General features: G+C 33.1%; 2 protein-coding genes across 4 annotated transcripts; one reads left to right on the top strand and one right to left on the bottom strand.

The window, feature by feature from the left end:
• Positions 1–6: 6 nt before the first annotated feature.
• Positions 7–24,084, top strand: LOC108720972 (b(0,+)-type amino acid transporter 1). Of its 2 annotated transcripts, none has more exons than XM_018445265.1 (5): positions 7–446; positions 20,995–22,118; positions 22,450–22,663; positions 23,038–23,343; positions 23,867–24,084. In XM_018445265.1, exons 1-5 carry the CDS (start codon positions 422–424, stop codon positions 23,929–23,931), a joined length of 1,734 nt encoding a protein of 577 aa, XP_018300767.1. In that variant the 5' UTR covers positions 7–421; the 3' UTR covers positions 23,932–24,084. The 2 variants fall into 2 exon arrangements, with proteins under 2 accessions (XP_018300767.1, XP_018300768.1); XM_018445266.1 differs by lacking the exon at positions 7–446 and adding an exon at positions 17,770–17,854.
• Positions 24,085–24,477: 393 nt separating this feature from the next.
• LOC108720909 (uncharacterized protein C1orf131 homolog) lies at positions 24,478–25,363 on the bottom strand. Of its 2 annotated transcripts, none has more exons than XM_018445178.1 (2): positions 25,275–25,363; positions 24,478–25,085 (listed from the first exon to the last, which is right to left on the bottom strand). In XM_018445178.1, the coding sequence occupies exon 2, from the start codon at positions 25,071–25,073 to the stop codon at positions 24,570–24,572; it is 504 nt and encodes a 167-aa protein (XP_018300680.1). In that variant the 5' UTR covers positions 25,074–25,085; positions 25,275–25,363; the 3' UTR covers positions 24,478–24,569. The 2 variants fall into 2 exon arrangements, with proteins under 2 accessions (XP_018300680.1, XP_018300681.1); XM_018445179.1 differs by having other exon boundaries at positions 24,478–25,083; positions 25,267–25,338.
• Between the last annotated feature and the right edge of the window lie 381 nt (positions 25,364–25,744).

Below are 25,744 nucleotides of genomic sequence, written 5' to 3'. Positions count from 1 at the left end.
GGCATCAGCGACAGTCGATTAAAAAAAAAAAAGAGAGAACCGGAAGAGAGGAGATTTGTAGAGCGACATATCGCGAATAAGTAAATCCGGCGGACCGATTAAACAGCGTCGTTGCGAGGACGAACGAGAAACGAGAGGAGAGCTTACGAGAGAACGAAGATAGTACGCTTTAGGGAGAAAGGAGCGAGTACACGCTGAGAAGAGCGACGAGAGGAGGACAGCAGGGACCGGTCCCGGAAGTGGAAGGGCAGAGGTCGGCGGGGAGGTAGAAAAAGGGGTGCGAGTGGACGAGGACGACGAAGGACGCAAGGACAGCAGCTGCGTAAGGCGCGAACGGCGGTGGTTGCACTGAAAAGTAGCGGCGTGGTGTCATGAGAGGCGGTCTCACGATCCGCCCTTCTTATCGGTCCCTCCAAGAGTCATGCATGTCGCGCCCCTCAAACGAGGTAAGCGCGTAATTGCTGGAGCAATCCTCCTTGCTTGTGATGATAAGGATGCCGGTCGCATTAGATCGTCGCTATAATCGTCGATTTACCTGGCTCTGCAATTCCGGTTTTTGACATAATAGAAAGTCGGCCTAAATCAATTAATTAATAAATCAGTCCGTGTGTGAAGATGAGAATTCTTAAAACTTTAAAAAGGAATTTCATTAAATTTTCTCTTCATATTTTCCCGTCTTCGTGGACAAACCTACGATGCGATCAGATCTCTTTTGATATACAAGAAAAGTAGAGTTCTAGTTTCGTTGAACTTGTTATTCACTGGGTTTTTATATTTCTTTCGTCCTGAGTAAGAATTTGAGAACTTCTGCATAAAGATGGTTCCGTGAAAAAAAAAAATGATCTCCAATTCCTTAAAAAGCGAGATCATTGCGCCTCAAACCAATCGCGATTAACAGTCTCGTATCTCGCCGGTGTACACGCGATACGCCCACGTTTGTTTGTTTGCAATGAAAACAACTGGCGCGCTTCTCACTACGTAATCGCATTAATCTTTCAGAGAAAAAACCGCTAAAGCACTTAAGAGTAATAAAATTTCTAATGCGATTAAATAATCTCCGTCCGCGCGTGGCGTACGATTCGCTATAATATTATTTCCGAAATAAAAGCAAAGAAAAAATTTCTTTTACAAATTAATCAGTGTTATCAATGAGAAATCGACTTTAGATATTAATAGAAAATGGATACTTAAATAAAGTATCGCTTAATTGTTAATTATCGTTTACGTAATATCTGCCAATTTTTTTACTTACAACCTTAAGCTTTTATAGTGCCTCTCGATTTCAGATAAAAATAGTTTAACAAAATTATTAATGGAATAGTGTGAGCATTTGATACATTACTATTAGAAATTATCTAATTTTTTTCTGGTTGAGACAAATTTATTATTAGTTCCTCTGAGAAAAAGTCCTGGTTGTACCAACAAGTATTAACAAAATCATCATATCGATCAGAATTCTGATTATCATAATTGAATTTCTGATTGTCGCAACTAGAATATTTGATAGATTTAACTATAAATGTCTGAGCTATACTTTTATGATTGAATCTACCATTCATTCTTGGAATTTCAATTAATGCAATTAGACTTTTTTTAGTGTAATATGTAAATAAATTTAAAGGACTATATGCAAGACTCTCGAAAAAGCGAAAATTAAAATTGCAAAAAGACTGATGAGAGTGTAGCGGTAATTAGTGCGCAATTTAACAAATCAATAAAAAGTATATTTAGATTTACATTACTTTATTGTTCGTTACGGCTCAATTTCACTGAAGCCGAATGTTCAAACAATAAAATAAATCTAAATATAATTTTTATCGATTGTTAAATTGCGTCAATTATCGCGCTGTACTCTCATCAGCCCTTATACAATTTTAAATAAATTAATTAACAAATTAATTGTTATAAATTTTCAATCAACCATTTATCGTTTCAGCAAAAGAAGAAGGGCGCAATTAACCCTCATCTATATTCTTTTTTCTCAGCGATAAAAGTAACTTTTACTGGTACAATTTGTTTTAAAAAAGTTATATATAAAAAACCGAAGTATTTCTTGTTAATAAAATATGATAAACGAACAAAATGAATAAAACAGCAAGCCTGTTCCGTATTTAAAAGCCGATAACAATCGCGCGGCTGAGTTTGCTTCCTTTAGCTAAAAATAGCGCTGGAAAATGAAAATATCCTTACAAGAATATTTTATTAGGTCTAGAATATCTTAGGAGTATCTATCTCGATGAAAACAATATCATCTCGAACTATATATGCATGTATATATGTATTCTGAGTGTACTGCTTGTCATACGCGCTGACGTCATTCTGCAAACATAATAATCTAGTCTATTAGTGCAATGAAAAGAAGGAGGGGAAGGAAAGTGCGCTTGCACTCTTGAGGAGTTACAAGAAAGAAGAAAAAAATTTAATTAAAAAATAGCTCCATCATTCAAGAGTATCTATATTTTCTCGCTAGTTCGACATCTCAAGCGCAAAGTAAACAATTCCTATCAACGCTACTGACGTCGATATCGAGTATCGATGACGTTTCATGGCTGCAACTAACATTAAGAGGCATTAGACGTACTCGTATTAATTATGAAACATGAGGAGTAGTTGAAGGCCGGCGAGAAACATGTGAACGTTTCTTTTCAGGGTGTAATCGATGAAAAACGATAACTTCGCATAAACGGTACACCCTTACAAAAATGAAAAAAAGTTGCAAATTTAATACGACTGTCCTCTGAAAGACAGAAATATTTGATTTTTTTATGGAAAGATGTTTGCGATTTAATATTTTTTTTACTTAAGAGAAAACTATTGGAGGCTCTGATAAAGATTCTGTCCGTATAAAAATCTAATACTGACCAATTTAATACTGAAAGACAATAATTAATTTCTTATTTTAAATATTAAAAGCACCGTTGTTCACAGCTTTTAGTACTCCAAATAAGTAATTAATTAACTGTCTTTTAGTAATAAATTGGTTAGTGTTAGATTTCTGTCAAAGTGATAAAACTTATAACAACAGCAAGAAAAATTCAGAGAACGAAATCTTTCCTTTTCACAGCCTTTAGCTATTTGGTGGGATAATAAATAATTTCGAGACACCCGATGTGCCCACAATTGAAGGCAACGAATGTTTCGCGTCACAAATGCACTCGAATGAGTTAACAAGTTACGAAAAACCTGTTGGTCGCGTCCTCGTGGTCGAGCATAGTGTGCCAAAAAGATGTGTATCCACTGGTTACTCTCTCAATCGCTCAAGTCGCGAAATGTGCTAATTATAAACAACTCGCTGTCGAGCTTCTTATTCTCTTTGTCAATGAAAAACGAGTTTTGCTAAGTATGCCTCGATGAATTTGTGTCAATCATTTTTATAGATGTGGCACTGCGTGAAACCGCATATTGCGTAATCCTGCGCTTGAATTCCATATTTATTGTTAGCTAAGGACATGCTTAGATAAAATTTAAAATCAGCAATAACCGACAATAACTCGAATATTAACGATAACAACAATTATAATAAGAAATAATTAAAACTGAAATATGTCATCGGTTATAATGAGTTTGTCACTTATTAATAAAAAATGGTGATGTCTTTTATTTATTTCATGAATTAACGGAATTTTGTTTCTTTTAATAGGAATTCATTGATTATAAATAAAGTTTTTTGAAATTAATTGCATTAATTTTAATCGCATGGCAAAGCTAGCTTTTAATATTGTTCCCATTTTGTTTTATTTAAATTATTAATGAACAGGTTTATAAAGATTATTATGTAAATATTATATATGTATATAATTATGTACATATATAAACATATGTATAATTAAATAGTAATTCTTATCGTCCTGCTGAGAAGATTCGCTGCATCTCAAAATACATTTTATGATCGATATTTATGTTTAAGATGAGAGCTTTTTATTCTTCTGCGACCATCTGTCACTACGACTACTACTTTCTGTTTAACTCTTTAGCGACATCGTATGATGATAAATGATTTGATGTTATTTAAATGTCAAATATTTTCTTTTCTACAAAAATTACGCGAGATTTTAGATCATTGGACAAGTCGTAATATCGGTATCAATATGTTCGCAAAAAATATAGAAATGATTAACTTTAGTAAAAAATTATTTCATTTTTTAATAATGTTTGTGATTGGTAAAAAATCTTAAAAATCTTATTAATATTTGTGATTAACAAGATAATAAAAATATCTTATTAATTTCCATTTGATACAATTACAATGTATAATATTATAACACGAGTATAGATTAAATTATAAAAGTCAAAAGCTACAGTTATATAGTTAAGTGAAAACAACAAGTTATAGCCAGACGGGAATGGAAGAGAGCAATCGATTATACGATAACTCGTAAGATCGGGCGCGAGCCTCCACTTTGTAAATATCATCGAATATACTCGATAACGATCTTCATGTTGGATATCGACTACTTTCTCACGACTGTTGATGCGTAATTGTTGCAAATGCTTAACGTACGATAAAGTCAAGTACCCACTTGAATCGGCGCGGGCCGCTAATGATTAATCGTCATTGAAGCGATTACGATACTATCGAGTTTCATTTCATCCATTCATATCTACTGTAGTGTGCTTGTAATCTTATATACATATATCCTTTGATATGTAAAATTTATCGATAAAATTACAGTTACGTAATGTTGTTTTTTTATACAGTACATTTTAACAAGTATTGTAATAAATTTATAGATACTTGCATATGTAAAATAATGATATTTTCGTATCTCGAAATAATTCTTATTTGTCTTATGATTTTTATTGAATTATATATATGTATAGAAAATTATATAAAAACTATAAGGATGCTTCTATATAATTCACAAATTGCAAAACGTTCGCAAATGCTAATGCAGAATGACAACCACCTCACGTAAGATATACACAGATGATAAAAACTAACCATGCGCAACGAAAAAACAAATTTTTATTCTGCGTTTGCGAACTACGTTTTGCGATTTGCAAATTATGTAGAGGCACCTTAAGACAAATAAAAAATAATGTGTAATATACTTTAGTTTTAGAATTATATATAATATATAAAATTCTAACTAAAGTATATTAAATTTGCATATTCTTGTTTTTTCCTATTCCTCTCTTTCTCTCTCTCTCTCTCTCTCTCTCTCTCTCTCTCTCTCTCTCTCTCTCTCTCTCTCATTCACTATCTTTCGCATTGTTCTTTTTTAATTGATAAAACCGATAAAGATAATAGTAAAGATATCGATTTTGTTTAGAGTCGCTTCTCTATAATAAGTTTCTCAAGTTTATTCTACTTTGTTATGGCGTAAAGACTTATTTTATGTGCGTGACCTCTTACACGCCAAGAATAGATTTGCGATGTCACAACGTTCTCTTTTTTCCTACACATCGAAACAAGTGTTTTCCCGATAACGTTAATGTACTTTAAGTCCTACCTACATTTCACAACTTTTATTACGGACCGTGAATCTCGTTTAAATCTCGATAGATTAATGCGAATATTACTCAACCGTTCTCAAACGATGCACGTCTTTTATCAACGTTTATAAACCAATCTCATTTGCTCCGAGAAGTAAAATACTAAGAAAATGACGCTAAAAAATGTATCACAATATTACGTTTTTAAAAGTAAAATTATACGAGTTTTTTATATCCAGTTTTAATAAATAAGATCAGAAAGTAGAAATTTCCTAAACGCTATTAAAAGATTAACATTTTATATAATGTCGCCTCTATTAACTTTAATAATGTCTTTTAGAAATGGATTTCGTTACCTATTGAAAATAAGTAAATATGTGACTCTACTTATTTATTTTATTAAAAAATACATTAAACAATAATTATATAAAAACAATTGACGTAAATACACATAAAACATTTTAAGATGCTTTAAATTGTTCAAAAGTTAACAAATTTTCACGATAATTTTTAAAGTTAATATGTAGAACGCAATAAGATTTTGCTATAACTTCTACGAAATAAATGACCGAGTGTAAAAACGTAGTTTTATGGTCCATTTGTCAAAGGCAAGAATCATTATTATTACCGTAAGTTCTGCAAAATACTTATTGCGAGTGTTATGGTAGTTTAACATTCTTTTTAGCACCTCGTATTAAAAGAAGTTTCGCCTCCGACTGTACCTATTATGGACAAGTTTTGTTCGGATCTCTTCTCTCAACGAGAAATATAGAATGCTGTCGCGCGTTACTTTAGCGTGGATTCATTGATGAAAAGCGGCTCGTGCATGAGTTTGCGTGCGGAATGATTGGCTTAAATGAAACGTCGCGGCTCCTCTCATTGCCGTTTCCTCTTTCTCTTTTTATCTCTCTTTCTCTCTCTCTCTTTCTCTCTCTCCTCTCTCATCGATTTAAGCTCGTTGAGGAATCTGTCTATTTCTTGTGTCTGTCTATTTATGGCTACTTTAGCATGCCATGTCCATTTTGAATTGTTAAAAATAAGCCCGTAATCGGCGTATATACGTGGGCGAGGTTTAGTGCACATTGTCGAAAAGAAGAAGAAAAACAATACAAAACAAATATATATATTCTATACAATCACACACACACACACACACACACACATTATATATACGCGACCCTTCTCTCTCTCTCTCTCTCTCTCTCGTAACAAAATTATTAATGTGTAAAAATTATTATTATTCCTACATTATACAAATTAAAAATTCATTAAAATATTCTATATATTTATTATTATATACTCTAAATATATATACACATACGTCAGAGAAGTCATTGGTCCGCATTTGGTCGCGACACTACTTTATAGTGCCAGGTCACTCTAATCACGTGAATTTTATTCATATGATTTGCCAGATGAGAATCAAGCAGTCTAATTTAACATTTAACTCTGAAGGCGTGATATCTCTGTTATATGCAAGAAAGCTATTTGTGCTATCTCGGTACAATATTCAGAGAAAGGGAGAAGAAAGTAATATATACCTAAGATATATATATATATAGATATATAACTTTTTTGTGTATAATTAAATAAATGTTGTGTATAGTTAAATAAATGTGTATAGTTAAATAATTCCTCAAGCACTGTTTAAACAACCAGAGAAAAACAAAATGTTAATCAAATGGAATCCATGAAATTTAATAATATACTTTGTATGAATTTATGAAGAAAGTTGTAAAGTATAAATTGAACAAAGTAACGAAATGTTCTTGATAAGTATTTGTTACAAGAAAGAAAAAACTTACTTATTTTATTATATTAATTAAATTTAAAAGACAAATTTAAAAGATAAGTAATAAATTGGTCCTATTATTTTTATACATAATTATTTTTATACATTATTATATTGATAAATAATTAGATAATAAAAGCTTTAATATTAAAAAAAAACATGTATGTATGAGCTATATAAAATTTGTACGCAATGATCACTTTGTCGAGCGTAGAATTATTTTGCTCTCGCTGCGTTAACACATATGTCTATATAATTTCGTAAGCGATAAAGGATCAAGCAAATCGATTTCACCTCATTCACGTTCAATGTTACTGACACATGCAACGAAGCGTGGATATTTTTGAAACGAATCGCGTTTCAGTTGGACGGAAGGCATCGCGTGCTCCAGAATCTCCCCCTGGCGTTTCTCTGGTTACATGAGATGACGCAACACGACATAGCCTTTTCCGCACTTACTCTCGTATTGCATAATAAGGGTCAAAATGTTACAAAGTGATTCGATCAAGTGCAAGGAGTGTATAAAATTTGAAAATAACTTTGACGCATTAGGAATCTGATTGGGTTATATTTAATAAAAAAAAAAAGATCAGGATGTATAATATATAAAATATTTTTAACGAATTTCTAATTTGCATAGAATTAATAACAATTTTCATAGAATATTAACAACTTTGAATATAGAAGAGTATTAATGTATGCATATTATTAATTTCATGTATGAATTCCATCTGATTAAAGTTCTTTTTTTATCTTTTTGTACTTGATGAGCAATTATAATTTATTTTATTACTAACTATAATATAGATATAATGATAATTATCTCAATACGTTTCACACAAGCTTTTAAATAAGATTTAAATAATCCGAAGCTTAAATTATTCAGTGAGTAAAAATTGAAATTTAAAAGATTATGGAAATTGATGACCTTTCTCACCTCTTCCTGACATCTCTTCACTAATGGAAAATCATTTTAAGCTTCTCAAGGGACAACGCTATGCTGGCTCTACGATATTCTGCCTCTATCTGTTCTAGTACATTTCGTATATTAAAATATCATAACGAGGAGTCATAATTTCATAATGAGAAGTCGTAAATTCATAAAACCTTGTAGTTCTTGAATTTTCGATTTTCCGCGGTTTTGCGTCGCGCAAGAGACTTTTGAATGGGAAATTCTGAACTATCGTAACGGATTATACGATCATGCATGCATGTCGATCGATAGAAGGCGAAACGAATAACGTGGCGAACAATGCGACCAACACTCACGTTGGCAGCATTAATAAAGCAGCGCGCGAGATCGTGAAACGAAGGCGACCCTGAGAAATTGCATTCCCAAATCGGTTTATAAAATACCGGCCCGAATGATCAATGATATTCTAACGCCATCGGCTCTCGATAAAAGTTACTAGCGTTCCAATTTGCTCACGTCCGTTCTTTTCCATTTGTACCCGATGCAATTCTTCTCTCTATCAGTAACTTTACAATTTTATATTTTCGCAATTAATGTAACATACATTCTTCCAATGCATTCATTTACAGGTACAATTTAATGAAATATCGATTTTAAGACTCAAGAAATTCAAGTTTATACTCGGATAAACTATAACATAAGAGAAATAAAAAATATTATTAATAAAGAATTTATATATATATATAAATCAAGTTTTATTTATTTTTTTGCTTATATTTTTATAAATTTATATATATTAAATGTTATTTAGACATTTATAAATTACATTATAAATTAATATAATTATAAATTTATTATATACATATATATAATATTAATATATAACCAATAATAAGATTGAAAGACCGCTAATGTTAAACATAATAATTTTAAATTAAGAAGCGCCATAACGGTCAGAACGTTAAGATGTTGAACTATTGTAAATTCATTTAAATGAATTAATTTCAGAAATGATAATTGCGTGCCGATATGGTTGTCGGACTTTCAACGCAATCAAATCTGAAAATATTAATAATCCCCCCAAATTCCCCAACTTAAAAACTGTAATAAAAATTTAATATATAAGTTTTTATCAAAAATATATTTTGTAATTATACTAGGTATATAATTTAGAATGTATTAAGCAAAATTAAACACACGTTGACAAAGTAATGAGTGTATAATTATACGCAATAAAGCTTGTAAGAAAAAATTAACAATTATGACGAATGACGTAATTTCAAACGTGATGTATATAACAATATTACACGTTAGCTGATTGTACATAACAAATATTTGTATTATCGTGCTGAAATAAGTCTTTGAACAAATTTCAAGCAAAATCTTCTTGAGAAACAGTATTTGTCTGCGAAATACATATGTCCTCAACATTCGTTTGTCCAGCATTGAAAGGATTAAAGTCTTACGGTATTCAATACATGACACGCGTGTAACAGATTATTAACGAATAAATTATGATAATCATAATTTGACAGCAATCAACTATGACTACTCGTGTAAATTTGCTTTCTGGACGAACGTAATTTCGTAGAACTGTCCTCACTTCGAAATAGATTGTTCTTCGAACAACATTTTGAAAGAGATTTGTTTTTGATGACTCTGTGGTGGATTCTTTTAAAAGAAACATTACAGTTTTTCAATTTACAATTAGTTTGTAAAGCGCGATTGTTACGAATGTTTAAAAAATTATAGTAACTGTATATAAATTCACTCTTCGTATAAAAAAATTTACTAAATACAATGTATAATGGATAAAATTTTTGAGAGAAAAACTGTGCATAAAGTGAAAATATGTATGATAAAGAATTATTATTTTTTTTAAATGTAATCTCAATATCGCAGATAAATATTAAAGTTCAAACTGAAGTTTAAAAAGCACGTGAAATGTATGCATACATTTGTTTAATTTCTCTTTTTAAATTATGACAAATACAGAGAATTTTATTTCAGTTTTCTTTTATTTGATATACTGGATCGTTTTACAAATTTCATCTTTTGTCACGATTTCATCAACGCAAAAATTTTACTACGCAGTCTGCAGAGAATATCACTTCAATTCATTTTGACGGTTTTTATTCGTTACTTCATCATTTCAAGTTGAATTATCGGACAAAAAAATTGCATGTAAAAAGCGACCTAAATAGGAAATAACCTTTAAAATCTCGAGATCTTATGAGTTGAAATAAAAAAGTCTGAGAATTAAAACTCGAAATGACTTATCCTACATGGAAAGGACAATTTTGCTGAAGTATCTAAAAATTGAAGTATCTTAATTAAAAATTAGATATAGATTGAAAATTTTGAACTAATAAAATAATTATCTAGAATCGCTATCTCAGGTTGCTAGAATATTAGAATTTTTTGCAACATTGCTCATCATGCCTGAGTTTCCGACATAAATTATTTTGATAGTCTAAGGAAAGGATAGATCTGTAATTGTTTAAAAATTTGTCAAATTTTTAGATATTTCAGCAAAATCATTTTTTCCGTGTACGTATAACGAGGTGTCTCAGAAATCCTCAATTTTTTTTCAGAAATATTAGAAGGAACTAAGATAGCTCTGCTCAGGTAATAATTTGTCAATTCTGACGTTAATTAAACGACGTTATTTTAATATCATCAAAATAACGATAAATGCTTACTATCTGGCTGGATTATTATAAACTATTTGAAAACAAAAAAATTACTTTTTATAACATCTCTTGTGCTATATAATCCTAAAAATAACGTAAAAATCCCTCTGTTTTAATTCTCATATAATTAAATTAAAATTAAATTGAAATTTTAACTGAAAAATTTACTAATCTCTTATAAAATATATTCTGTATAACTTTTATGATATCAAAATAAATAGATTTATTCCTATATAATGTATTTTAAAACGCGAACATTTTATTTTATAATACTTTCTAATTATATTCGAATTATATTTATAATATTCTAATTTTTCTGAGAATTTTATTTTTCCGCAAAAACAATAGCGTTTTTATATATCCTTTTGCCCTTGAAAGATAAATTAAGAGAATTATTACTTTTTCCGTTTAATTCCAAGTTCAATGTAAGAAACGAATGTTAAGATGAACGCAATGACACGATAACGAGCTGGATAGAATTCTTACAATCGACATGACCTTGTCCGTCGCAGTACAGTAATTCGCTTTCCGGCACCTCTACAGATAGGAAACGCTTGTTCGTTTCGCATGCGTCTCGAATCAAATGAAATTGGAGCATTCCGATATTTCACAATGAATATTTATGATTGTTAATGCGATTTAACTTACGACAGGACATTAATGTCGCAAAATGCGCGTTGCTTTAATCTTCGGTATCATATATTTCCCAAGATATGACGAAGTACACGATAAAACGTACACTCATTCTAATGAAAACCGACCCGTGTCTAATCGAAACTATGCGAAACAATGCAAATGTGTGATTCATAAGTAAAAACAGCCAATAAGAGCTAATGCGTAGTTGACGAGATGCAAACAACGAATTTTTTCAATTAGTTGATCCATCAGTGAACTGACAGGGCGCTTTATTAACAATAAACGTATGATTCAGTTCGAAATTAGGAATTTTTTTACGAATGCAAAGTTAATAAACGAAATCGATAAATTAGATTGATATGTATATTTCTCAATTTACTTCGGTTTTAGTCGTTGAGAAAGGTTTCAATTTCAAACTGAAACGAATATCGTTAATAAAACTGTCCGGTCTTCGGACAGGGGTCGTTTGATTTATAATGAAACAATTTATTGTTTGCATCCTATCAGCTACATTGTTATTGCCTTTTGATTTATTGATTGTACATCTCGAAGTCTTTTAATTATCTTTTTAAGTATGTAAACATTTTAGTTATAAATTGCTTAATATTTAGCTCAGAGATTTTAATCGAAACTCGATATAAAAATAATTCAATTCTCTAATTTGAAATAGCATAGATCTATTATTAAGAATTAATATTGAAAGTTGTAAGAGACACGTGGCCTAAAAGACACTTTCTAGGATATCTCGCGTGACTGGGCTCCTTAAATTTCCAAGATTATTTCTACATTTATCATCAATTACATAAAACCCAGTTATTGAATTTCTTAGTATCTGAGTATCTATCTTCTATCTTGTAATCAAGCTTGATTTCTTTTACTTGGTCGTCTTTCGCGACACCCCGTGTATGTCGGCGCGCCATGCATCGACGACGATTATCAACTCTGACACGTGTTGATGAACGCCATCCGATCGGCCAGTCCAGGCTAATCTGATGTCGTCGTTGTCGCATTGATACTTCGCGGAATTTTGTAATTTAACCCAACCCAATTTGTTGCCCTGAAGAGACGGAAGAATCGAGGGGAAATCATCGGTTTTTGCCTCGCTCCGTGCTTTCATACGTTTATTCTTCGTTTTCATCGTAATCCGTCGTCTTCGTCGTTTAGAAGCGCGTGCAAGCGAATGCATTTCCTGGCGTCATCGGCAATTACATCGTTAAACGACATGCCAGAATATCGGTCGCGATCGGTTTTAAATGAGGCCAGATTATGCTGCTATGTCACGCAAAAGGATGAGTCGCGGTACAATTTTCACTTTGTTGTTGCAATAAATCTCACACAATAAATTTCACAAAGTCGAAAATTACGTCGCTGATTAGGAGTTAATAGGTTTAACGAAGATCCGATAGCTCTTAATGCATATCTGCGCTTAATGGATGTTGAGTTTTTAACTATAAAAAAAATTCTTTTTCTCGATATATATATGTATATATCGGTAACACATCTATACAGGGTGACCCATTTTAATTTATCACCCCAAATATTCCCTTGCATTTTACAAGAAAATGTTTCAGACAAAAGTTGTATGGTTTCATTGACAGACAGGACATGATCCTGAACAACATTCAAGAGATTTTAGCCGTTGGTCGGACAACTTGCGTAATGCTGATACTGACTGTACTGTAACTTTCGAGCCTTATAACTCGAAAAATACTTAATGAAAAAATATTATAGTGTTTTGGAAAGCTCTCGAAGTAAACTATAAGAATATGTAATGAAAAATAGTGAGTTCAATTTAAAAAATTGAAGGTGACCTTCATGTGACCTTTAAGCGACTATCCAAGATCAAACCAATGGTACCATTTCATGGCCCCCCTTGGAACCATACAACTTTTGTCTGAAACATTTTCTTGTAAAATGCAAAGGAACGAAAATATTTGAAGTGATAGATTAAAATGGGTCATCTTGTATATATTTTTTTTTAGTAAAAGATGCTTTTCTACACTGTTTTTGATAATTTTATTAACTACACCTTTAAGAATATGTAATTCTAACCCAAAGTAAATACATAGGTTACAAGTAATTATATTTGAATTATGAGTTTAGAATATTCTCTCGCTAATAATTGTATTGTGCCGATCTCTCATTATATTTAATATTTATATGTTAGCCGTGTCAATGTAAATCACTTCCTCTCATTTTGTATACAAACACATTACGAGTTGGCAGTTGTTACAATATAGTATTAGCGAAGTTTTGACGAATGGATGCAACGACGTGGATGAATTATGAAGCAAGTAAATCAGTTCACGACATCAACTGAAAAATACATTGCTGAAAGTGTGAGACAGCTAGAGTCGGCCAAAAGGGATTATTTACCAATCATGACAATACAGCAGTAAAACCGATTATTGACGCAACGGCCGCGAAGCTTATCACGCGCAACGCTTTTCTTGCATATTGTATACACAAATTTGTTTGGACCAAGAACAAGGAAATTATAGTCATCGTGGATAATCTTAAAAGGGAATAGAATAACGTATAAATATGTCCGTACGATTCAGAACAATTTGTTGTTATAAAGTAAAGTATAGTTAGGTCTGACTAATTTTGCACTATATATTACTACTCTTAATCCTTTAAATTTAAGTACATTATATGATTAAATAGGCAATGGAATTCTAATCATTAATGTTACGGAAGAAATTCTTATTATATTTTCTCCCAAAAACTATTTAAACATTTTAAACCAGTTAACGAACAACGTATAATTTATAATTGTTTTCTTAATATAATGGATCCATTGCTGATGTGTGAAATATTTCACGTTAATTTTAATCAGTCTTTGACAGTTTTGAGGATAAAACTAATCATAAATATTAATTAACGAGACAATATACAAGAATCCATCTCGCTTTTGCTACAAATTGCTATGGTAATATTAATGAGTAGAGAATGCAATTAATTGATATAGAAAATCCGCATTTTTCGACTTTATATTTTTTATTCTTTTAATTTGTTAATTTTTATTTCTCACGAAGAATGAGTTTTTTAAAGTTTTTAAATCAATAATTCATTATTTATAAAAAATAAATTGGATAAAGTTAAAGTAATTTATTCAAATTTACACTTACATAATTTGCACTTTACGATCTATCCTGTGAGTTGATTTGGCATGTGTTTGCATAGCAAAAGTTCTCCCGTTCAGATCTGTTGTTTTTCACGTGATCCGACCTTGTTCTGTTAAATTGACCTTAAAAACGTCGTTGTTTTTTGCCAATGAATTTATATTTGATAATTAGTACAAATTATTTCTCCTTTTCCAATTACTCTTTAAGATACATTCGTCAGATCGTATCGCTCGATGAGAATTCAAGGAATTTCAAACAGCTTCGCAACGCTCAATAATAACCTAATTAAGTTTAATGGATGCTTAATCGATTGCATGTTTAACAGATAGCATAGCTACATAATTGAAATTTCGGTTTATCTTCTTATGTTCCTCTTATGCTTCTCTACTCCACAAATAATCGATCCTACATAATTTGATTTCTTTGCATAAGAATTTGCTCATTAACTATATAATTAATAAATTATGCTAATTGCAAGTTAAAAATTATATAAAATTAAGATAATTTTATCTGTTCAATAATCCGTTTTCTCTGATATGAATATAAAATATTGCTAATATATATATAATTTAATAAAGTTTTATAATGTACAAGATATATTTTTACTTATCGTATACATTAACGTTGTTATTTTTAAAAATTGTAATAATATAACAAATGAGAATAACGGCGTGGTAAGTTAAGTGCAAATTTTTTCACATACATTTATAACATATTTATCACTTTACTTTTAATAATTTCCGAACGTTTCGATTTCTTTTTGAACCATCTTCAGCGGTTTGATATTGTAAATTGAAGCAAAAACCAGCTATTTGCAAAGACAATCATACATCATGGTCTGAGCTTGGTTTTTGCTTTAATTTGCAATATCAAATCTCTGAAGATGGTCCAAAAAGAGAAACGTTCTGAAATTATTAAGTAATAAATCTGTTATAAATATATTTGAAACAATTTACGCTCGACTTACCACGCTGTTACTCTCATTGCCATATTATTATAATTTTTTATTATCGAGAGTTCATTTTTAATTATTTGAATTATTATTTTATATAATAATTGCGTGTGTTTATATGATTACATATTTATATATACTTTTCGTTTTGCTCGGCAATAAATTACTTTTATTACCGTTAAATCTAAAAGACTTATCAATCCTTGTTAACCTTCTCACACGAGTACATTCTTTGAATTAACTTAATGTGCTGTATAATAAAGATCTTCTTTTAGCAAGGGCATTGTACCCTTTCCCAATAATAATGTATGTGTAAGTATGTATATGTTCATCTGCTCGCATGCATAGAGAGAATAATACTATTCTATTTTATATATTATATATTCTATTTATATCGTTTAAGTGCGACTAATATCTGAAGATCGATGAATGTCATCACTTGATATTTTAGAAGACTTCATATAGATGAAGACATTTAATACTTTAAAGAAAATATTGACAAAGCTTTCGACATTTATATTTAATTTTTCTTAGAAATTTTTCTGTTTTCCTCTTTATTTTCTTTTCTTGTAAGTTTATAAATTATACTTTATAATAGTTTATGATAGATTTTGCTTATTTTTATAGTTAATCTTATTACAAGACATTTTTCTCGGTGTATTATATTACAATTTTACATTATTTGCATCATGATTGTCTATAAAGAAAAATAACAAACCTTTATTCAAATTTGTGAGAAAATTTTTTAACAGAATTCATATTCAGTACCTAATTGCCAGGACAGTATTTGAATTGCAACGAGATAAAATGGAAAAACTTTCTGGTTAAAATTTTAGGAAATGAGAGATTGACCAGAGTATTGTGAGTATTACGTCGAATCTGCATATAATTTCCTGCGGAACCACGTGATCAATTACGATAAGCGGTCTTAATAGCGTGGTAAACGACATTACCTCGACAATTATCGATTTTACGGTCAATGATTAAGGACGTTTCGCGATATCACGCAATTGTTTTCACGGATTCGGTTACCTGCATTCGGTTATCTGTGTAAAATTCTAAACAAAAAATAAAGATATTGTTTTGTTGGCATGTGTGGCCGTCCCTTGTCAATTTGTCGGACATTTACGTTTTTTGGCTTTACTACCAAAACGCGCAGCTGTCATACGAAATAATCAAAGAGAGAAGCGAGAGACGCTACGTGACCAAACCCGTGTAACGTCGCTCAGAAATACACGCGCAGGGTCAAAGTATAGAAGTTTTACGATCTTCGGTAGTGACTCGTTCTCATCAATTTCAACGATTTATTCTTATTAGCGGGAAAATAAGATTCTTCTATTAAATTCCTATTATTTTAACGAATACCAATTGCGCGTTTTTACGGTTGTCGAAAAAGCGGAGTATCTCAGAGACCGACAGTTTATTTTCGACATTGAATTTTTTCTGAACCGATTATCAAAATAAAAATACGCATTTCTATCTGGCAAGTGTATATCAATTGAATTACGCATTTATTTGCGAATACACATACAAAATCCCTTGAATAAATTTTAATAAATCTTTGTTTGAATAGTTCTATGTAAATATTTACTAAATGTGTAAACATATATTTATTTGATGCAAAAATCATGAATTTGATTCATCATTTTTATTGAGTAAATATTTATTTGTTTCTTCAGTTCTATTTAAAGAAATATGTGTGAAAGAGAGAGAAAGAGAGAAAGAGAGATTTAATAATTTTTTTCAGTGTACTCTTTTCTAAAACGTTTATTTATTATCTCATTTGCTCATTGTTCGTTTCTCGATGAATAGTTCGATTTTCGCGAGCAACGTCGAAGCGAAGCGCCGCGAAAAGGAATGTAGGTGCGCATCCGATGAGATCGATAGCGTGAAGCGGGGTCACCTTGAGAAGGGGAACGTGTATCCGCCCTCGCTTCGCGCTTCGAAATTCCCGCGCCGTCGGGGTCGACGAGTTTCGCGCGCATTTTTCGTTCGTTATTTATTGCCGCAAAAGAGGAGTCTGGCGACGCGATGCCTTCCTGGCGCTCCGCCACGCGAACTATTACGGTCGCGCGACGCGGTGACTCCGTGATAATAATATGATAATCGCCGTCACGTGGTGCGGGATTACGCGGGGGTTGGCTGGCGGTGGACGGTCACGTGGTCGCCGGCGCCACGGGCCAATCGCACGCGGCAGTTCGCCACCCCAGTAAATAAGAGGGATGCGGTACGGGCCGGTCGGTCTTCTCGTCGCACCCTCGAGTAATTATCCGCGTTCGACGATCTGTTCGTTTACGATACCCGGTATGTAGAATCTTCGGGCTCGGAATCGTTAATGTTAATTGTAAATTTGACAAAATATTCGCAACAAAGCGTTTTCTCTCTAAACTTTTATTAGAGACTTTTTACACAATAAGATTCGTAATAAATCAAAAGTCAGGAACCAATTACAGTCGAATATGAAAAGAATAATCGACTACGATTTGTCAATTTCTAGCTTCTCTTGACTTCTGATTTATTACTAATGGCTTATTGTAAAATGTCTTTTAGAGTGAATCTCATTCTGAAGAGTGAAATTTCACTCTTAAAGATTGAAAATTGAGCTCTTTTTCAAAACTGGTTCAGTTTTCACTCTTTGGAGTGAAATTTCACTCCAAAGAATTTAAAGAATTTTAATACAGAGACGCATAAGCTATGTCCACCTGTGAATTTTTTACGACTCACTTGATCATAGCCGAAAATATAAAATAATATTTTCTATCCTGTAAACGAAATAAACATTATGAGGGCTGAAAGACTATATTTATTTTTTAAAATGGTTCTCTAAAAATGATTTTTAAAAAAGATTACACATCACACTACCAAAGAATTGGGTGTGACGGATGCTGCAGAGTTACATTTGCTCTAAACATTGTTTTGTTTTCATAAAATATTTACACACGCCGGTTAGTCTCTTTCTTTCGAAGACCAGAGACGGAAGTAGAGCTCTCGCGTAATAGTTCTCGCGTTTATGTAAGAAGCAGCAAAATCCAGAATTATTTCGAGCCCAGCGCGTCCGCAATGAGACTCCACGCGTGAATTATGCGGACGAGGGCAGACCACGTGGTTCGATGAGCCTCCTCTTCTCTCACTGGTGGCTCTAAACTTAGGAACCGGCACAAATCGAATATAACGAAGTCCATTTGGTTTCGCAGCACTTTTTGTATTCTTTCTAGTATTTTCCTTTCACAAACGTGCAAAAAACAAACGCGCGATAAACTGGCATGTAAAAAATATATAAATTCACCTAAACTTCAATTTTCGTGATAATTTCGATTTTAATCCGCGGTTTATTTATACAACTTTCGTGTACCCATTCGGCGTTATCAATCACGTTAAGCAATACTCCACCGTAGTATTTCTCAAATAATATTCTTTCCCGGAATCTTATAATTTCACTGATAAGTATAGAAGTAATAGACTTCTGCGAACAATTAACGTAATGACGCGGATTTATTGAATTGCTTGTTATTATGATCAGTTATTGATTCAAGTTTTAAGCTTTGATGTAAAGCCGCTTTGACTGAAGTGGAAGCATCGTAATCAAATTAAATTGCAAAATCATTATAAATCGATTTCTCTGTAAAAAGATAAGATTCGAGTAACATTAATCAGAGATCAATCAAGTAAATACATCAACTATTTATATTGTATCAAATTACAGAAAATAGAGAGAAACTGACCAAGTGGAAGAGAATCTATAAATATATTGACCTGATTCCATAAAGCGTATAATGTCCATGATGTATCATTTTATCCTTTTTTAATATTCAGTAAAAAAACGAGAACAAAATGATATATTCATATATGTAATACTCTTATATTGCTAACCAATTAAAAGCAGGCGAAAATACTACGGTGCAGACGAATATTTATCTCTCAGATAGTGTACTGCGCATGCGCACCACACTCGAGTACACTGTTGGTGCGTTCGGGGAGACGCTATTAGCGCTACTCTGTTATTCTATCTTCGTTATTTATTAGGCGTAAAACAAGGCTAGAATGACACAAATAGCGCTAATAGCGGATCCCTGAACGCACCTTGTAGAAGTGAGAGATCTGGGTCTCTATTCTTGAAAAGAAATTATACGAAATTTAAAAAAAAATACTATAGTATACGTAACGTATACTGTGGTATTTCTCTAAACCTTCGTATACGTTTCTTTTCAAGATTAGAGGCCCTGATATTCCCTGTCTCGCTATATCTCTCTCTCTCTCTCTCTCTCTTCGCATACCCTCCACTCCCAAAAAGAGGCTGCGTTAGCAATATAGTAGTGTTACATATATGGATATATCACACGCTTTACGGAACACAGCCATTATTGATGTTTATACGTTGTTTGCAATCCTTCCGATACTCTCTTGATAGAAATCTCCATAATGCTTTCTCTTAAACAGAATTATTAAGCAAATTGACATACCCTTAATCGATTATTGCCTCCCGAAGTAGCCAAGTTCGTGACCCCGAGTATCCTTTGAATAAGTTTCGTTACTTTGTAAGACAAGTGTGTGATTGATCCGTTGTTGTTTAATGCAGTAGAGAAGTTTGTTTTTATGAAACTTCGACAGAATCAATATATTATTTATGAAGAGTTCACCACTGTTGCTTCGTTCTTTGACTTTCTTAACGTAACTCGTGCTAAAGAAGTTTAATAGGATATAATAGACAGTAACAAAACGTCTTCAAAATGAAAAATTAGAAAACGTCTTTCAAATATTAATGTTACTGACTGAATAATCTTTCCATCGAAGAAAAAACAAGATCATATTATTTATTAGCTAATTCCAGAAGAAAACAAAGTTATTGATAAATAACCTGAATAAAGATAGTTTTAGATATGCTTGATTGTAACTTTGATTAAGAAGATCGTACGATAGATTACGGTAAAACCAATCAGTGTGCAAAATGAATTTGTAATTCACAAAATTGTAATTATTGAATGTAATGTTTAATTAGTTTAACTTTCACATTTGGGTAGACATTTTTTAATTAATAATTCAATATATATTTCATCGTACGTTTCTTTAACGTTTAAATAGGTAGGTGATCACAGCACCTCACTCATATTTTAAAACTGTTTTGGAAAAGAAAAGAAAAAGTATATTGCGTAGAAGTTTTAAAGTTATTTTTACATTCCTCTATCTCAAAGGTATAAATAATGTAAATTTAATTCTATGTATATTTTTAAAAAATGCAACTATAAAGATAAAATTTGTGTGTTCTAAGCACCCCACCTACCTCAAAATTAACAAGTTCAATAACATAAAGATAAGTTGTGAATATTAATTGTTTCATCACTACAAGTTTTTCATCCCTTTGACTACATTCAATGTATTCAATCTCTCAATTACGACATGAATAACATACAAAGTACTAAAATAACAAGAAATCTCTTCCTTTGTAGCTACCGTGGGACATGATCCGCAAACGAGCAACGGCGGTCAGCCACAACTACAGCAACAGCAACTACAATTGGGGGGTTGGCTGGGAGGAAGTGCCGGTGACACTGGCGGTGGATTGGTCTGCCGATCTGGCAAATCGGTCAACGGCAGCAGCAACGGCAAACCGTCGTTACATCATCCTCAACAACAGCGTCAACAGCAACAGCAGCAGCAGCAACAACAACAAGGCCAATCTGGGGGTGTGGGGGATGACGAAGACGGGGGTGGAGGGAGCGGAGGGCTGGAGGGGACGGACGCAGAGGCGAACGACGCTGTTCACCTCAAGAGACGGGTGGGACTCGTCAGTGGGGTGGCTCTAATCGTCGGCACGATGATCGGCTCCGGGATCTTCGTGTCGCCGTCGGGTCTGCTGTTGCGTACCGGCAGCGTCGGCATCAGTTTTGTCGTGTGGACCGCGTGCGGTCTGCTGAGCCTCTGCGGCGCTCTTGCCTATGCCGAGCTGGGCACCATGAACACGAGCAGCGGCGCCGAGTACGCGTACTTCATGGACGCGTTCGGCGCCCCGCCTGCCTTTCTCTTCTCCTGGGTGTCCACCCTGGTGCTCAAGCCGTCGCAGATGGCGATTATCTGTCTGTCGTTCGCCCAGTACACCGTCGAGGCGTTCACCGTCGACTGCGAGCCACCTGACCAAGTGGTCAAGATCGTCGCCCTGCTGGCGATCGTTCTGATACTCTTGATCAACTGCTATAGCGTTAACCTGGCTACCGGTGTGCAGAACGCTTTCACCGCCGCTAAACTAATGGCCATACTCGTGGTGATAATCGGTGGCTCCTACAAATTGATACAGGGTAACACACAGCATTTGCAAACGGCGTTTGATACCATCGATGGCAGTACCATCAACATCGGTCGCCTTGCCACAGCTTTCTACACCGGCCTCTGGGCATACGACGGCTGGAACAATCTTAATTATGTAACCGAAGAGATCAAAAACCCTTCCAAGAATTTACCCAGATCCATCATGATCGGCATACCGCTCGTCACGCTCTGCTACGCGCTCATCAACGTATCCTACCTAGCGGTCATGTCACCGTCAGAAATGATTGAGAGCGAGGCCGTTGCGGTGGTAAATATGGTCAACGAAAATTTATTTAGAGACACATTACTCTTCTCAAGAAAAGATCCCTTTTGAAAGAATTGACGCGTAAAATGGTAGAATCGATCCCATCAAACACCAACTAACAATCACATAACTGTTAGGTATAATATATATTGCAATTATATTGTTGAATGGGAAATTATAACTAGCAGTTACTGTTAATTGGTATTTGCTAAAGACATGAATTTCCTCGATATCGCTTTGCGAGTAGAGTTGAGTCATCGGAATTCGGAGAGAGACTTTGCTCTGATCAATTTGTTTCTGTATCCTGATGATGGATCAAGATATTTTTTCGCAGACGTTCGGCAATCGGATTCTGGGCGTGATGGCGTGGCTAATGCCACTCTCCGTAGCGATCAGCACCTTCGGATCCGCTAATGGCACCCTGTTTGCTGCGGGTAGACTCTGCTTCGCCGCGTCGCGAGAGGGTCATCTGCTCGACTGCTTGAGCTATGTGCATGTGCGACGCTTTACTCCTGCCCCAGGCCTCATCTTCCATTCCCTCGTAGCAGGTATCAAAACAGATCTGGATTAAACAAATTTGCTTCGATAACTATCTTTCGCATTCACCAAAGTCAAATTGCTCGTTTCTATTCGTGTTTGTTTGCGAGCGTTCGCTTGAGATCTGACTTCATCTAAATTTTTAAAATTGTTTTTTAAACATTTTTTCGATATAAATTTTCAATTCGTCTTTTAGATATCTTCTAGGAGTAGAATTGTATCTAAATTTTCTTACATCATGAACGTGTCCTCCCGACTTATTTGAGATTTTGTTTTATATAACATACATATGTTGTTCTACTTTCAAGGCGAGACCATTGCTATATGGACTGTATCGACTTCAAGGTGTCTAAATGTGTTGTAAGCCAAAATACTGATTTCGCAGGCGCGATGGTTCTCTCCGGTAACATCGATTCGCTGATTGACTTCTTCTCATTTACCGCATGGATATTCTATGGTGGATCGATGGTCGCCCTACTGGTGATGCGGAGGACCAGGCCCAATCATCCGCGACCGTACAAATGCCCATTAATAATACCTGTGCTCGTGCTCGTCATCTCCGCGTATCTCATAGTTGCGCCGATTATCGACAAGCCCCAGATCGAGTATTTGTATGCGGCTGGCTTTATCGGTGCGGGCATGCTCGTCTACCTCCCGTTCGTAAAATTTGGATATGTGCCCAAATTCATGGGTGGGTATAGACGTCGTTACACTGAAAATAAAGACTCGTCAATGAAAATTGACTAAAAGAAATGATTAAATTATAAAATTATAAAAATTTTATATAGTGCCTTGTTATCAGTTTTTATCAATATATTATAATATGAAATATTTAAACTTATTTTCAAAAAAGAAATAAATATCTTACTGATAAAAAGAAAAAGCAAAGAGTAAAACTCCAAGATCCTTAGTAAAAATCTGAAATTCAAATTAAACCAATCTAGTTGATTTTCAAGAAATTTGAAATATTAAGCTTATAGAAAGAAATATATGTAGAAATAAACTCTTAAAAGACTAATAAAATGAAGATCACAAATTAGAATCCTAAAAAGTATAAAAGTAAAATTAAATTTTAAAATCCTTTAAATCTCTCTTAAAAAATTTTAAATAAAAATTTACTAAATCTTAAAATAAAATTTCTTCTCTTCATTTTCTATTAAATTTGTTTGACTTTAAATTTTACATTGTATCTTTTGTTTGTTTTCTGATTATAGAAGGTGTCAATGCCTTCCTACAGATGTTACTAGAGGTGGCTCCAACGGCGGTTGCCTTCGACTGATTTCATTTCGAGAGATCAACGTACAGTTCTCCAGAATGCTGAATCATTCCATTATGGCATTGTGTGAACTGTATGAACACCTGAATATATCCTATTTTAAATACATGCAGACGACAGCATTATATCCTATATATTATAAAGCTCAAGGCTGGCCCAAAAAAAGTAATATAAAAAAATCATATAAAAAAATGCATATATATATATTATATAAAAATATATTATTTTATTACTTGTTATTCTTCATACATAGTATACAACATGCAGAAGAGATATTATTGTTAGACAATAGATAGTTGATGTTGTAATGAAAAAGTGATGAATCAACAAAAAATATTTTAAATGTTTGCAGTTATAAATTTGCCTCTTTTTCTTCATATCCTTATCCTTTTCCTGAACTACAAACATACAAATTGTGTATTATTTTGAATTCGCAAATTTTATTAATTTGTTCTTTAAAAAATTAATTTGTATATAATCTAAAATATATCTAGTGACAAATTATTAATTACAAATATACAGTTTTTATTTTTAACAGTTCTTCTTACAAGATATTTTATTTAAAACATGTTTCCACTTTATTCTACCAATTTCGTATAGAGTTTTAGTAAAGTTTCATGTTTGAGAAACTATTTTTATTTTCAGCCTTTCTTCTTGGGCAAGATAGTTTTTGATACTTTCCCATAAACTTGTAATATACCACTATCCTTCTTCCGTGTTTTCTTGGACTTAGGTTTGAGCAAACTACTGGTTAATCCAGACTTGTGTCCTTCCTCCTTTTTCTTCTCTTTCTCTTTCTCTATCTTTCGACGCATTTTTAATGCTTTGTAATTCATTCTTCTGTTCTTGGGAGGTATTGCACCTAAGCTAATAGCGAGCTCAACCTTTGCTCTCCTCGCTTTCGGTTTCTCGAAACCAGACATACCAAATTTGATAATCTCATATCGCAACTTCTTCATCTCTTTTTCTTGCTGTTCTTTTAATTCGGCAGGTGTTTGTTTCGTAGATTCCTTAAGCTTCTCTTTATTATTTGAGTCATCTGCGGATTTCACCTTTTTCTTTGGCGCTGTATAATTCACAGATATATAATCACTCGTCGCAGTTTTCTTGACTTGGGAGCCACGTGTTGGTACAAAGTCTTCCATCTTTTTCTCGCACTGAAAAAAGTTAATATTAAAAGAAAAATGCTTTATTTCTTTTCTGGTCTAACCTCTCTATTAATAATATAAAAAAAAAATAATTTTCATAACCTTAAAGGAAATATAACGAATCAATAAACGTTGAAAATATTTTAAAAATAAAAATTCATGTATTCGATAATCAATAATTATGAATATTTAACTTACGGCAATCTCTAATCATAACTAATCATAACCATGTTAGCGAAATTGACATACAAATCACAAGTTGGTTCTAAAAGCAGTTCACATCTTGCCGCGTTCATATAGGTTAAGGTATATTTTCATACATGAGCCGCTCAAACCTATCATTTCAGTGACAAAAAGGTAACGTATCATTTTTCCTTAGAAGCTGTACGTTCATTGGCTACCACTTTGTATTTTGCCGCATGGCAAGCACTTCGGTATCCAAAATATTAAAGGTGCATTCACATACAAGCATTAAGCAGCGGAAGCAACAACCAATCAGCTGGACGATACGGGCAGTGGTGTAAAAAATATTTTTTTCGTCACTGTAAAAATCGCCTCGTTGATTGGTTGCTACTTCCGCTGCTTGATGCTTGACGCTTGCATGTGAATGCACCTTTACAGCTGAACTTTTTACACTTATTTTTCTTTTTTTTTAAACGTAATTCGTT

Source organism: Mycetomoellerius zeteki, unplaced genomic scaffold (assembly GCF_001594055.1).
Source record: "Mycetomoellerius zeteki isolate Tzet28-1 unplaced genomic scaffold, Tzet1.0 scaffold156, whole genome shotgun sequence".
Classification (NCBI taxonomy): domain Eukaryota; kingdom Metazoa; phylum Arthropoda; class Insecta; order Hymenoptera; family Formicidae; genus Mycetomoellerius; species Mycetomoellerius zeteki.
Note: the sequence above shows the minus strand (reverse complement) of the source record. Positions and strands in the feature narration are given on the sequence as shown.

Excerpts from the sequence above, each read along its gene's own strand:
- LOC108720909 (XM_018445178.1), bottom strand. The coding sequence starts at position 25,073 with ATGGAAGACTTTGTACCAACACGTGGCTCCCAAGTCAAGAAAACTGCG.
- LOC108720972 (XM_018445266.1), top strand. The coding sequence starts at position 17,773 with ATGCGGTACGGGCCGGTCGGTCTTCTCGTCGCACCCTCGAGTAATTAT. Across the intron at positions 22,119-22,449 it reads AGAGCGAGGCCGTTGCGGTG|ACGTTCGGCAATCGGATTCT; the intron begins GTAAATATGGTC and ends ATTTTTTCGCAG. Across the intron at positions 22,664-23,037 it reads CTTCCATTCCCTCGTAGCAG|GCGCGATGGTTCTCTCCGGT; the intron begins GTATCAAAACAG and ends CTGATTTCGCAG.